The sequence below is a fragment of the Monodelphis domestica genome, chromosome 7 (genome assembly GCF_027887165.1).
Source record: "Monodelphis domestica isolate mMonDom1 chromosome 7, mMonDom1.pri, whole genome shotgun sequence".
Classification (NCBI taxonomy): domain Eukaryota; kingdom Metazoa; phylum Chordata; class Mammalia; order Didelphimorphia; family Didelphidae; genus Monodelphis; species Monodelphis domestica.
In genome coordinates, this window is record NC_077233.1 from 59317433 (window position 1) to 59330881 (window position 13449).

General features: G+C 45.1%; 1 protein-coding gene across 8 annotated transcripts in view; it reads left to right on the top strand.

Moving 5' to 3' along the window:
* The first annotated feature begins 5676 nt into the window (after positions 1–5676).
* ZXDC (ZXD family zinc finger C) overlaps positions 5677–13449 on the top strand; it is a 34568-nt gene continuing 26795 nt past the window's right edge. For 7 of the 8 annotated variants that reach the window (XR_008913436.1, XM_056804708.1, XM_007500286.3 and 4 more), the window contains exons 1-5: positions 5688–7166; positions 9638–9790; positions 9888–9966; positions 10489–10619; positions 11341–11511. Coding sequence is in view for 7 of the 8 variants with exons in the window: in XM_056804708.1 (XP_056660686.1) it covers positions 5777–7166; positions 9638–9790; positions 9888–9966; positions 10489–10619; positions 11341–11511 (1924 nt within the window). In the remaining variant the exon portion in view is untranslated. Of the gene's footprint in view, positions 7167–9637; positions 9791–9887; positions 9967–10488; positions 10620–11340; positions 11512–13449 lie in introns of all 8 variants that reach the window. The other variant, XM_007500285.3, reaches the window with a different exon arrangement.

Below are 13449 nucleotides of genomic sequence, written 5' to 3' on the forward strand. Positions count from 1 at the left end.
GCACAGTGAATATAGCACCAGGCCTAGAGAGAGGAGGTCCTGGGTTCAAATCCAATTTCTTAAATACTTCCTAGCTGTGTGACCCTGGGCAAGTCACTTAGCTTCAACTGCCTAAAAAAAAAGAAAAAAGAAAAAAGTAATAGCATGAAAAGAACACTATAAAAAGTAGAATGTATTGGCCTCTAAAAAAAGAAGTTTAGAGTCAGTTTAAGGATCATAGGGCTTCTAGAAGAACATAATGAGAGGATTATTACATTCCTGTTTTGTGCCATTGTTAGTGGAACTGTGGTAAAAACCCACTCCCCCAAAGTATAGAGTAACTTACCACAGGACCCCTACAAGTAGTAGGGTCTTAATTAACTCAATACCTTTTTATTCTGTTTAGAGTACTGTACTAGTCTGAGGACCCAAAGACAAGAGAAAGATAGTCCCTACCTTCCAGGAGTATTTTTGTGAGATATACAGATAAATTAAAAACAAGGTAATTTAAGAAAGAGCACCAACACAGAAGGGCCTGAGATTTATGGGAAGATAAAACTTCTTAAGAGGCAAAGATAAGGAAGCAGTGCATTCCAGGCATGTGGTCCTGCACTGATAGGATATTAAATGCTAAATTCCAGTTCAGCTGGAATATAGCTAATATGAATTGGGGGTGGGTAGGGAGGCAGCTGGGTGGCTTGCCTAGTTCTGTGACCCTGGGTAAGTCTCTAGCCCTTACCACTCTCCTACCTTGGAACCATACTTACTATCAATTCTAAGTCTGAAGATGAGAGTTTTGAGTGTTTCTTACAAGTAGATTGGAGCCAAATTATGCAGAACTTTAAGTGGCAATCTAAATCGAGGCAAAAAAGGATAAATCTTGTTTTCAGTCCCCTTGTTTCTTTCAAGCTTTTCTCTCCTTAACTCATCAACATCATTCAAAAACACAGTTACATCATGATTGTTTTTGTTTCCAAGGCAGTCACCCTGAGATGTACGTATATTTTTGAGAAGTGGACTTTCTCCATGACAACCCACTAATATAGGTCATAAAACAGTAGTGGAACAGGCCTGGCATCCCAAACATTATTAACTGCCATCCCTTTTCTCTTCTACCTTCTTTTTTTTCCATATAGGAAAACCTTAAATTAGAATGTTTGGGAAACGACAAATTTAGTTCATTTAATTGTGTGATTATCTTAGGGTTAATTTACTTGATGAAACCTATTTGCTTCATCCTGCCTTGTTAGAAATCTTTTTTAAATGCCCATTATATGCTTGGTAACACTAGAGGAGTCCAATGACTATGACTCTCTGCAAATGAGGGATCTCATATGGCCTTCCTTAGTATTCATTCTGGACATCCAAAGTTAGGAATAGGAGTTAAGGGGCACCTTTGGGAAAGGAATTGCTAAGCCCTTTCCAAGGCTGCTCAGCCACCTCTGGTGTCCGCTGGGCACCTAACTCATTTCTAGCTGCAAGAAGCTGTAGGGTGTGGAATGGCCAAATCCTGGTAAAACCAGGTCAAACCATCTTAGCAGACAGGCTAAACCAGACTGAGGGGCGTTGGGAGCCACAGATGAGGGGCAATTAGTGAAGTGTCATCCTAAGCACCAGTGGCTGTAGGGGCCCCTGAAGCAGGCACGGGAAGCTTGGAGCTTGGACCAACATGGAAGACTTCACGGCCACCCACCGCACCCTGGGCCACCCACGATCCTCCTAACAAATGCCTACCACTGGGCTTGGTTAACTCTGGAAAAGAGAGTGAGCTTGATGCTTTTGCCCAACTCGTCTCACTGAAATCTAGTTCCTGCCCAAGTCAAGACATCAAAATCCATGATGTCATCTGCCCTCTTTGAAAATGAAGGGCTAAAAGAATGGGAGGGAAACAGAAATATGTTTTTATTTAGATAAGGCACGAAAGGGGTTGAGAGACCATCTAATTCATCCCTCTGGTTTCAGAGAGGGGGAATACTGAGGTTGGGAAAAGGCAGTAGAAACTAGCTTACGGTTTTGTTTTGTTTTTCCCGTCTTAGAATCAATACAATGTATTGGTTCCAAGGCAGAAGAATGATCAGAGCTAGGCAATGGTGAATTAATGTACCCGGGGTTACACAGTTGGGTAATGTCTAAGGGCATATTTGAACCCAGGATCTCCCGCCTCTAAGCTTGACTCTCATTCCACCGAGCTACTCAGCTGCCCCTTAGCTTAAAGTTTTAGAATCCCAGACTCAATTTAAAGCTGTAAGACACCTTAGGCGATATCTCAAGCTTTTCGTTTTACAGACATTAACAATGCCCCCTGCCATTTATTATACCCTTACTGTATGCGTGAGGCTCTGGGTTGGGTCTTGAGGATACATCACCTGGTATTAACTGCTTGATGGATGTCAGTGCCCTGAACCTGCCTCTCCTCTTTCCTACAGTAGCTCTCCTGGCTTCCACTCGTCCTTGTCCTTCTGCTCCCCTCCACGGTCCTCTTGAGATCCTTTCCCCTCGAAGTGTTGGATCCACCCCGTTCTTGCTACTTGCATGACTGTTCTCCAGGTTCTGAGCCTCATTGCCTCTTGCTTGGACCACACCAATAACCTAATTTGTTATCCAGCCGTTTGGAGTCTCTCTAATCCATCCTCCACTCGCTGCCCAAACCATCGCCCTGCTCCAAAGCCGACTCTTCAGTCTCGCTTTTCAGGTCCTCAGCCATCCCTCTGTCTCCAATCTTTCTGGTCTGTTCTCCCAGGACTCCCTAGTGTGAACTTTCAGTTTTAGCCCTAAAAGAGGTTGAGCTCAGAGTCCCACCCTCAAGCATTGTGGGGCTTGCCATCTTCAGCACCTTCCAGGAGGCATTCTCCTTTTCACTTTCGAGCATCCCTTTGTGTTCTGTCTTCTTTCATCAGAATTTAAACTCCTTGAGGGCAGAGATTATCTTGTTGACAGGTAATTGTATCCCTTATGCTTAGCTTAGCTTAGTGCCCCTCACAGAGGAAAAAAAGCCCTTTACTCTAGCTAGGGATCTAGGAGCAGTGAGGTAGTACCTTAATATGCAGAGCACTAGGCTTGGAATCTGGAGGACCTGACTTAGAATCCATCCTCAGACAAGTCACCCTGTTTGCCTTATATTCCTCATCTATAAAATGAGCCGGACCGATTGAAAAACAGTATCTCTATCTGCCGGTGCGATGTTAGCACAACACACAGTAATTTCTCCTCTATAAAATGAGCCCCACCGATTGCAAGTACGATCTATAAACTGAGTCCAACCGATTGAAAAACAATATTGCTATCTGTGGATGCGATGTTAACACAACACACAGTAATTCCTCATCTATAAAATGAGTCCCGTCGATTGAAAAACAGTATCTCTATCTGCCGGTGCGATGTTAGCACAACACACAGTAATTTCTCATCTATAAAATGAGCCCCACCTATTACAAGTGCGATCTATGAGTCCAACCGATTGAAAAACAATATTGCTATCTGCTGGTGCGATGTTAGTACAACACACAGTAGTATTGCTATAAGGCACTTGGTAAATGCTTATTAATCATAATAGCCAATTTTTACATAGTGATGACTGTGTAAGGCATTGTGCTATAAGCGCTTTATAATTATTATATGGTGCCAGGTACTTGGCCAAACACTTTAAAAATACTGGCTTATTGGGTCTTTACAACCACCTTGGGAGGTAGGTGCTATGATTATCCCCATTTTACAGATGAGGAAACTGAGGCAAAACTGAGATGATCTGCCCCATTACTGGGTACCAAATAATTGTGGGAATTTAATTGGCTGTGCAGTACTTTTATCAAATCCTTCACCTCTTCAGGCCTGTAAAAAAGGGGGAAATTATTGCCCTAATACTTGTGATAATTAAATGATAATTATCTTCATTTAGTTATGAAAATGCCTAAACTACAGCTGTAAAGTATTTTTTTTTGGCCAGTGTAGACAGTAAGCTTTATGTTAAAGCTAATTGTATTATGAATATTTCACTATGTGCTAGAAATAAGGAAATAGATGCTTTCAAAGAGATTTCTATGAAATGGCAAAGAACAAAATTAGTAGACACAGAACAATTTAGACTACGATATAAATATTCCAAAAAAGGACAATTTCAAGGTCTTTTATAAACTGAAAATTGAAATGAGTGAAACCAATTTATTGTTATTGTTCTATTGTGTCCAACTCTTTGTGCTCCCATTTATGGTTTTCTTGGCAAAGACAATGGGGTGAATTGTCCAGGGTCACACAGTTAGGAAGTATAGAAGGCCAGATATGAACTCACAAAGATGTCTTCCTAATTTCTGGCCAGGCATTCTATTTACTGTTCTTACCTGCTTGCAAAATAAATAAATAAACGAATAAATCCAACTTTGAGAGACATAAACCAAGATAGATAGACTGACCACATAAGGACAAAGGATGAAACATGATCAAACATGCTAACCATTACAAAGAATTCATTGATTTAGGATGCAGAACAAGGCATATCTATTTTCGTGGACAGCCATTGGGAAATCTGTTTTGTATAACTATGAATACTTGCTACAATATTTCATCCATCCCTGCCTAAGGGGAAGATGGAAAAGAGAAAAATATTGATTTCTATTAATTTTTAAAAAGAGAAGAGGAGATAGCTACAAATGTGAAATGCTACATGAACTTTCATGAACAAAATCAGAGTAATCTGCAAATATTTGTAATGTAAAATAAAATAAAACATATTTCTGTAGATCATTTTTAAAAAAGGGGGGGATAATCAATTCTTTTGCCAGTGATGACTTGGGAGAAGTGCTGGCGTGAGGAGCAGAGTGATAACAGGGTGGATTAATTATGTGAGACCCCCGTTCTGGACCCATGAAGAATCTGGACTCTGCCATTCATCAGGCACATGCCCTCAGCCCCAATGCTCTAAAGGCTCATTTCTTCATGTTTCAAACGCATATGATGGCTGCATGAGCGACGCAAGAGTCCATTTGTGGTAAGCAGGGGACTTCAAAAAACATTAAAGTTCCATGTGAGTTATTGCCATCATTTTTATATGCTGTTTTAACCAATATAAAATGAGGATGTTGAGCGAAATTATCTTCATGGTCCCTCAAGTCTTAGCTCTTTCCTCCTGTGTAAAATGAGGATAGAAATACGTGAATGCATTGTCCTGGTGTTTCCAGGGAAAACGGAGTTCAAATACAAGTTTCTAACACTTAACTACTTAAGTGCCTTCTCCTGAGCCTCAGTTTCCTTATCTGTAAAATTGGGGAAGTGTAGTGTTAAAAAGCATTAACTTCTGTTAGGAGGCCACAGAGCTGAGTTTTCAGGTTTCTAACTGACCTTTATTAGCCCTGTGACCAAGGGCAAGTGACTTCCCCCTCTAAGCCTCAGTTTCCTCAATCTGTAAAATGGATGCAATAGTGATTTCATTTCAGGACTAATATTAGAGTCTGGAGCCTTGGCTTCACATTTCAACAAGTCGCTTCCACTGAACTCCGAGCCTCAGTTTCCTCTCTTCTGTAAAATGGAAAGGAGATGTTCCTCCCTGCACCACCTCCCTCCTGAAAGAGCAAAGTACTGCGGTTGCTACAACCAGGTGAGTTCTCTCCTAACTCTTGCCCCGCCCCTGCCCCGCCGCCCCCTGCTGCGCCGCAAACTCCGCTCCGGGTTTTGTCGCTCACTCGGCCCTACAGCTCGTCGGGGGCGCGCTCCGCGCTGGGGCGGCGGCGGCAGCGGCGGCGCGCAGGGCGGGGTCGCGCCTCCTCCCGCGTCTCCTGTTTCAGCCGCTGCTACAGGGGCACCCAAGATGGAAATCCAGGGGCTGCTCGCGGCCCAGACCCCGCGCGGGAACCAACATGGCGGCGGTAGCCGCGGCGGCGCCGCTTGTCCCCGGGTGTCCCCGCCGCCGCCACCGCCTGCGGCCTCCGGAGCCTGCGGAGGGCCCGGCCCGCCGGCCGCCTCGGTACCCGCGCGGCGCCGCCTGCTCCTCCGGGGCCCTGAAGATGGCGGGCAGCTACTGCGGCGAGAGAAGCTACTGCCGCCGCAGCCCGGGGAGGCCTCCGTCGCCGCCGACCTAAGCCTCCCGCTGCTGCTGCTGGATGAGAAGCCACCGCCGCCGCAGCAGCCCACTTCAGCAGCCTCGGGCCCGGCGGTCGACGCGGCCTCCTCCCCGCAGCCTCCGCTCCTAGCGCCCGAGGGTGGCGGCGGCGGCGGGGGGGATTCCTTCCTGGTGGTGTTCAATGTGGGGCGGGGAGCCGAGACGGAGGCCGGGGTGGTCAAGCCGAGGCCCGGACCGGCGGCGGCGTCGCTGAAGGATGAGGGCAGCGCAGAGGAGGGCACCAGCGGCGCGAGCCCGGCCCCCCGCGCACCCGTTCGGCCCCGCGAGCAGTCCCCGGCCTCCGCTCCCTGCGGGCCGCCAGCCCCAGCTGCTGCCTTCGCGGGCACCATCACCATCAACAACCAGAACCTCATCGTGCGCATCGAGAATGGTTTCCTGACGCTGGCGGCACCGCTGGCCGCGGAACCCAGCGCGGCCAAGGCCGGTCCGCAGCCCCCAGGCCCACCGCCGCCCCCGTCCGACGAGTTGCCGCAGCCCCCGGGCGCCGCCGGTCCCGCGCTCTGCCCCGCCGACTCTGCCGACCTGACCCTAGTCGACCCCATGGCCAGCTTTCTGCTGGCCGAACCCTCGGCCAAGGGCCCCGCACCACCGCCGCTACCTCCACCCTCGCTGCCGCCGGGAGCCGAGAGTGGCTGCGGCTCCGGGCCGGGCGGAGGCGGTGCTGGCGGCAGCAGCACGGGCGTCGTGCTGGTCTACCACTGCCCCGAACCCGAGTGCCCGCAGACTTTCCCCAAGAAGCACCAGCTGAAGCTGCATCTGCTTTCGCATAGCAGTACGCAGGGCCAACGGCCCTTCAAGTGCCCACTGGACGGTTGCGGCTGGTCCTTCACCACGTCCTACAAGCTCAAGCGGCACCTTCAGTCTCACGACAAGCTACGGCCCTTCAGCTGCCCCGCGGGCGGCTGTGGCAAGAGGTTTACCACGGTCTACAATCTGAAGGCGCACATGAAGGGCCACGAGCAAGAGAACACGTTCAAGTGCGAGGTGTGCGCTGAGCGCTTTCCCACGCACGCCAAGCTGGCCGCGCACCAGCGCAGCCACTTCGAGCCCGAGAGGCCCTACAAGTGCGAGTTCCCCGGTAACGACCCCGGCCCCGCCGCGCCCCTGCCCTTCCTCTCTCCCTCAGCCCCTAACCCTGAGGCAGGAAGAACTCCGCTGGCCTGGTGTGGGGTAGCGAAGAGGGCGTCGCCTCAGGAGCCCCCTCAGACCCACTGAGGTGGGGAGAGACGGGTTCTGGGCGGGGCCAGGCTAAGTTCTGAAACCTACCAAGGGGCGGGGCGGCGCGGCCTTTGGCCTACTCTATGGCAGTTGCAGAGAAATTGCAGGTCTGGCCCTTCCTGGTCTCTCCAGTAGAGCTAAAAGAGGGCGCTGGGCAGTGTCCTGTCAGGTGTCACCTAGACCAGAGTCCAGATAAGAAGGGATAGGGGCCTCCTCAGGTCACCCCAGGTGGTAGAACCAACCTGAGAACTCGGCCCTTGGGTCCAATCTAGTATTCTTTCTGTCGAATTCTCTTGGATACCATTGACTTTTTTTTTTTAACCCTTACCTTCCATCTTAGAATCAATACTGTGTATTAGTTCCAATGCAGAAAAACAGTGGTAAAGGCTAGGCAGTGGGGTTTAAGAAACTTGTCCAGGGTCATACAACTAGGAAGTGTCTGAAGCCAGATCTGAATCCAGGACCTCCTGTCTCTAGACCTGACTCTCAATCCATTCAGCTGCTGCCATCATTATGACAGAATTTTATATGATATTGTTCTGGTAAACCCTGGGTACCCTTAACTTGTAAAATCCTCCTAGGAGTGTAGAATTGTTTTTTGCCCCAAGGGACATTTTAGAAAAGCTTACAAAAGAATCAGGAAGTTCATACATAGAGATTATTGGAATCCTTCCTTTTTGAGGGAATAGGTTTACCCAGAGTTAGATTGAGCATTCCTTCCAAGTCTTTGTAGTGGGTTTAAAAAATGCTAAGAAGGAATAATTCACCAAAAAAATCATAATCGTCATTTTGGATGCTGCTATTGGTTGCTGAATATTACGTTCAAATCAGCTCTGTGAAAGTGTTGGAAGCCATTTATTAATTTTTACATGGATTTATAAGTTTGCCTTCCTCCCATCTCCTCCCCCCTATTCTGTCCCCATTGAGTGCCTGCAAGAAAAACTGAAAACTAAATTCTCATCATAATCTGGAACTGACAAGGCCATTTTAAAAGTACCGTGACCTCAGCCTTCCCAGTTAGGTTTGCCAGTGAGTGTTGGCATCTGAGGGTCTGATAAAGGTTGAGCTTTGTTCTACAAACCATTTTGTATGTTGGACCTGAAGTCAGAAGATGGGTGTCTCTGTCTTCTTGGCCCCTTACCTACCTTAGGTCATTTCATGTTCATGATCCTCTGAGTGATTGGGAAGGGCTTTGTGTACACCCTGCAGCACAGTGTCCTTATGAACCAGTAAGTGGGCATCAGGGTGCAGGGGGTGACCCTAGCACTGTTGTAGGAGCAGAGAAGGCCTAGCTCCAAGGCCCTCCTCTAGCCCATATCATTTGTGTGCTCTAGGCAGAGAAGGTACTGCCCTGCATTGGTGGGCAGAATTTCTTTCCCCAGGAGTGTCTGATATCAGCAGTTATAGTCCAGGCCACATCCATACCCAATAAAGGAAAGAGCCAGAATTTGGAGTGGGAACCTATATCCTAATCCTGAGTTGTTTAGGGTATACAGACTTGACTGAGCATTCAGAATTTGTGAATTCTTCATACTAAAGGAACATAATTTGAGCATCTACAATAGTTTCTTTATCTCAAGAGTTCCTTCCATCTCCATAATAATGCCTTTCTTTGTGTAGTTCAGTCTGCTATCTTAAGTAGCAGATGGTAGTATCACCATTTTACAGATAAAGAAGGTATAGACAGTTGAAGTGAACTGGATCCTTCTGCTTCAGGTGGTATCCCTGGAGCCTAGTCATCCACATTTTTGAGGGTTACAAGTATATTATTTTCAGGCATACCATACATTAAAAAAATAAAGCCCCAAATCCCACAATGTTGTGGCTACTTCTAGGGCTCTCATTTTAATTTCCTCCTCCTCCAGTCCATTGACTTAGGATAATGACAGATCCTAAAAGATCCTAAAGAAGGTATTTGTCCATCTTGTCCATCTTGTTTGTATCACATCAATGGATGTGTATCTCCAGGGGATTAAGATGCTTTGACACTTCCTAGTTGACCCGTCTGCCTCACTTGTCTCATTTGTAAAATGGGCATGAAATCTGAGTCAAAGGAGATAGTAATGTAAGTAGATTTGCATGCTTCTTGCTCATTGATTTATTCAATTCCCAGCATCCCACAGCTCAGTAATTAATGGCAGACCCAAGACCACAGCCCAGGGCTTTTGATTCCCAGGTCAGTGTTTATCCTAAGTGTATTTGGATAGAAATACAAAATTTTTGCTTTGTTTCTTTCTGTGAACTAAGAGATGGAGATTTTTGATCTTCATGTATGGGGGACCAAGTAGGGAGATGCAGTTGTTAATTAGCATTGCCTCTTTCTCTATTTAGGTTGTGAGAAGACATTTATCACAGTAAGTGCTTTATTTTCCCACAATCGAGCCCACTTCAGAGAACAAGAACTCTTTTCCTGCTCATTTCCTGGATGCAACAAACAGTACGACAAAGCCTGTCGCCTGAAGATTCATCTGAGGAGTCACACAGGTTTGTCTTTTTTTAGAGGCTCTTGAGGTGTGAGGGGTAGTGGACTGGCATGTCAAATGGTAGCAGTTTGTAATTCCAGCTTGTCACTTTTTTTAAGGTGAAAGACCTTTCATCTGTGACTCAGATGGTTGTGGCTGGTCCTTTACCAGCATGTCCAAACTCCTTCGGCACAAAAGGTAAATCTGATGCTTCAGAATATGTTAAGAATGCTGCAAAGGGCTAATATGGATGTTGAGCAAAGATATCTTGTTGGTCTGCAAGACTGATCTCTTGTAGTTGGCCACTTGTCTATTCATATTTTTAATACATGAGAAGAGTATTGTGAAACAGTTTGGAAAGTAGCAGCCTACCTACCTCTTGGATTTAAGCACTGCTTACTTTTTTAAAGAAACTAATTACATAACCAGCTTGATTTGTAGGTGAAATTTCTAGTGCAAGAACATAGGCCTACTTAGATAGAATAATGTGGGAATGACATTTTTTCAATTAATAAGCATTTATTTTCTCTTCTTTTCCCTCCCTCCCTACAATGACATTATCAAAAATGTAATGTGATCATTATAATGTGAGAGTTGGTACTTTTGAAAACGAATAATTTGTTAAAAACAAATATGTCATCAGTAAATTGAATTAATGGTGACAAAGCTTAAGACTAAATTAACAAAATCAATCATTTCTCCAATATTTTTTTTTGGTAGGAAACATGAAGATGACCGGAGGTTTACTTGTCCTGTAGAAGGCTGTGGTAAATCATTTACGAGAGCAGAACATTTGAAAGGCCATAGTGTGACCCACCTGGGCACAAAGCCATTTGAGTGTCCAGTTGAAGGTAGAATTTGCCTTTATTTTTTTCCCCCTAACCTGAGTGCTGCTGTATGAGACTTATACAATTAATATTTTTGTTTTTTAAATAATCATTTGCTTTAAAAGATCATTTTAGTTGTATGAAATGTATTTGGAAAATGTTGAATAAGTACCATATCTTCCTTATTTGTGCCTTTCCATAAAAAAGTTACATCTAAGCAAGAATTTGTTTGAAACTCAGGTTTTTATGAGCAGTAGCTAACATTTTACATATTCAGTTCACCAAACATTTTTAAAACTATCTACAACTCCTCCATTCAAAATATCAACTGAGACTACAGAAACAAAAATGAAACATTTTCTGCCCTCATGGAACTTAGGTTCTGCTGTGTGGGTGTGATGGGATGGGGGTGATGGGCTATATGTTACGAATTTATATACAAGATAAATGCAGAGTAATTGTGACAGGTAGCACTCAATAGTTGGTACACTGGGTCTCCAGGGCCATGGGAATGGTTTTGGTCTCAGTACACCATCTGCTCAATATAGATAGGGAGGGTGAGAGCAAGACGGAGAGAACACTAACATAGTTGTGTGTCTTTTGTCCTCTCTGGATTGTAAGCTTCTTGAGGACAGAAGTTGTTTGGTTTTGCTTTTGTGTCCCTGGAGCCTGATATGGTTCATTATCCATCTTAGGCTCTTGGTGTTTGCTGACTTGATCCAGGCCTATTGTGCTTTTGTTCTAGGTTGCTGTGCTCGGTTTTCTGCTCGGAGCAGTTTATACATTCACTCAAAGAAACACCTTCAGGATGTGGATGCTCTGAGAAGCCGTTGCCCTGTATCAAGCTGTAATAAGCTGTTCACATCCAAGCATAGTATGAAGTCTCACATGGCCAAGCAGCATAACTTTAGTTCAGGTACTGTAGCTCTCTCTCTCCTTCAGTAGAGGGGCTGGGCCCAGTGGGGAGAAGGCCTCTAGCTTGCATTGGTTGGTCCTGCTGGTCAAGTTTTGTCACTGAAAAGAGCAAAACTTCTTTATTTCTCCATCTCAGAAAAAAAAAACAAAACAAAACTAGGTTCTCCCCTGAGCTGTCCAGATAAGACGAGGGCTGAGGAGAATGGAAACAAGTGAATTCTTGGGGAGAAATAGGAATGTGGTTATGGGGAAGGCTGGGAAGAAAGCATATCTACCTCCTTCCTTACCCCACAAGTCTGTCTTTAGGAATCTTGAAGGAAGGAATATCCAGTATCCTTACCAACTGGATTAAATAACTTTTTGGGCCAGTTACAAATAATGAGTGATCATATACTCATAATTTATATTTTCTGGTATGAAGATATTGAGATTGGGGAAAAGGATAGCTAATATCTTTATGATAGATCTGGCCCTGATTTTAGCAATTGCTTACATTACATGTAATGGGTTAGTGGAAACAATTCTTACTCACTCTGAAATGCAGAAGCTGGTGGTAACTGAGAAAGCATCCATCAGCAATCTATAAGGTACTAATAGGAAAAGGTAACTCAAACTAGTTCTGTTGTAAATATTGGTTACATAAATTTGAGATTTAGTTTATAAACAGAAGTCTTGACATAAAAGTTTCTTTATCATGTACAAATCTGCTTTCCTTCTAATAACTCCACTGAGAAAATTAGAAGAGTAGAGACTAATAGGGGAAGTCAGAATACCTCCAATACTTACTAATCTTTTTCTTAATCAGAAAGATGTGTTCAGGTTGAGTGTGTGAGACTTAGTTGGCTGAACTGAACTAGTAGGGAAGAGGGGTAAAAATAAGCCTTTATTAAGTGCTGCTTGTGTACCAGGCACTGTGCAAAGTGCTTTACAAATGGCATCTTCTTCGATGGTACAGAAGAGCCTCTGTCACTACGACAACAAGAATATTTATTTACAGGGCTTCCCGTAAAGAGTTAAAAGAAAATGCCTTTGATTCAGAACTCTCAGAAGGAGGCCTTGAATGTCAGAGACTTCACTTGCCTTTGAATCAGTTAGAGACTGACCAGTGTTTATGTCCCACAATTCTAAAACCCTTGTCTCTAAAGTTTGATCCACCCTAAGGCAGTGGGTTTGGTCAGCTCCTGAAATAGAGTTTGAGATGAGGGAATCCTGTCTTTGCCCTGGTGGAATGATCCACTGGTCTTCTTCAAAGGAAAATCTGCCCTCAGAGGTTTGATTGTCACTGAGGCCTGGCCTTGTGTGTGAGAAAACAAAATCATGGTTTCTTTTTCACTGAGATGACAGAAAGCTTTACTGCTTAAAAAGTACTAAACTTTGGCTCCCTAATTTGGCAGCTCAAGATAGTTTACAGGACAAATCTCTGATGATTTGAGAATCTCAGGACCTTTAAGAAAGAGGAACAGCATTAGTCAGTGTGCTGGATTGAGAGCTAGGCACAGAGGTGGGACATTCTGGGTTCAAATCTGGCCTCAGACATTTCCTAGCTGTGTGATCCTGGCTAAACCACTTAATCCCCATTGCCTAGCCATAGCACACATGCCTCCGAGTGCCAGAGGGGGCTGCTCCCCTTCCACTTTTTACAGAGCCCAAGGACATTTCTCATATCACCCTTCCCTCTGCCCAATTTGAGCATGTCTTCCCTCTGCTGCCTGGGGTAATGCAGGGGGCTTACAGGTGGTTTGAGAGTGCAGTTCAGGCATGGGATCTCTAAAAGGTTTGCCAACACTGGTCCTGGTTCCTTTCTACTCCTCTGCCTTAGAACTACTACACAGTATTAATTCCAAGATGGAAGGTAAGGGTTTAAAAAAAAATGTGTGCTTAGAGAGGGATCATTGTGAGAGTTGTTGGCATGGGCTTGGCAAGGGGAGACATGCTAGAT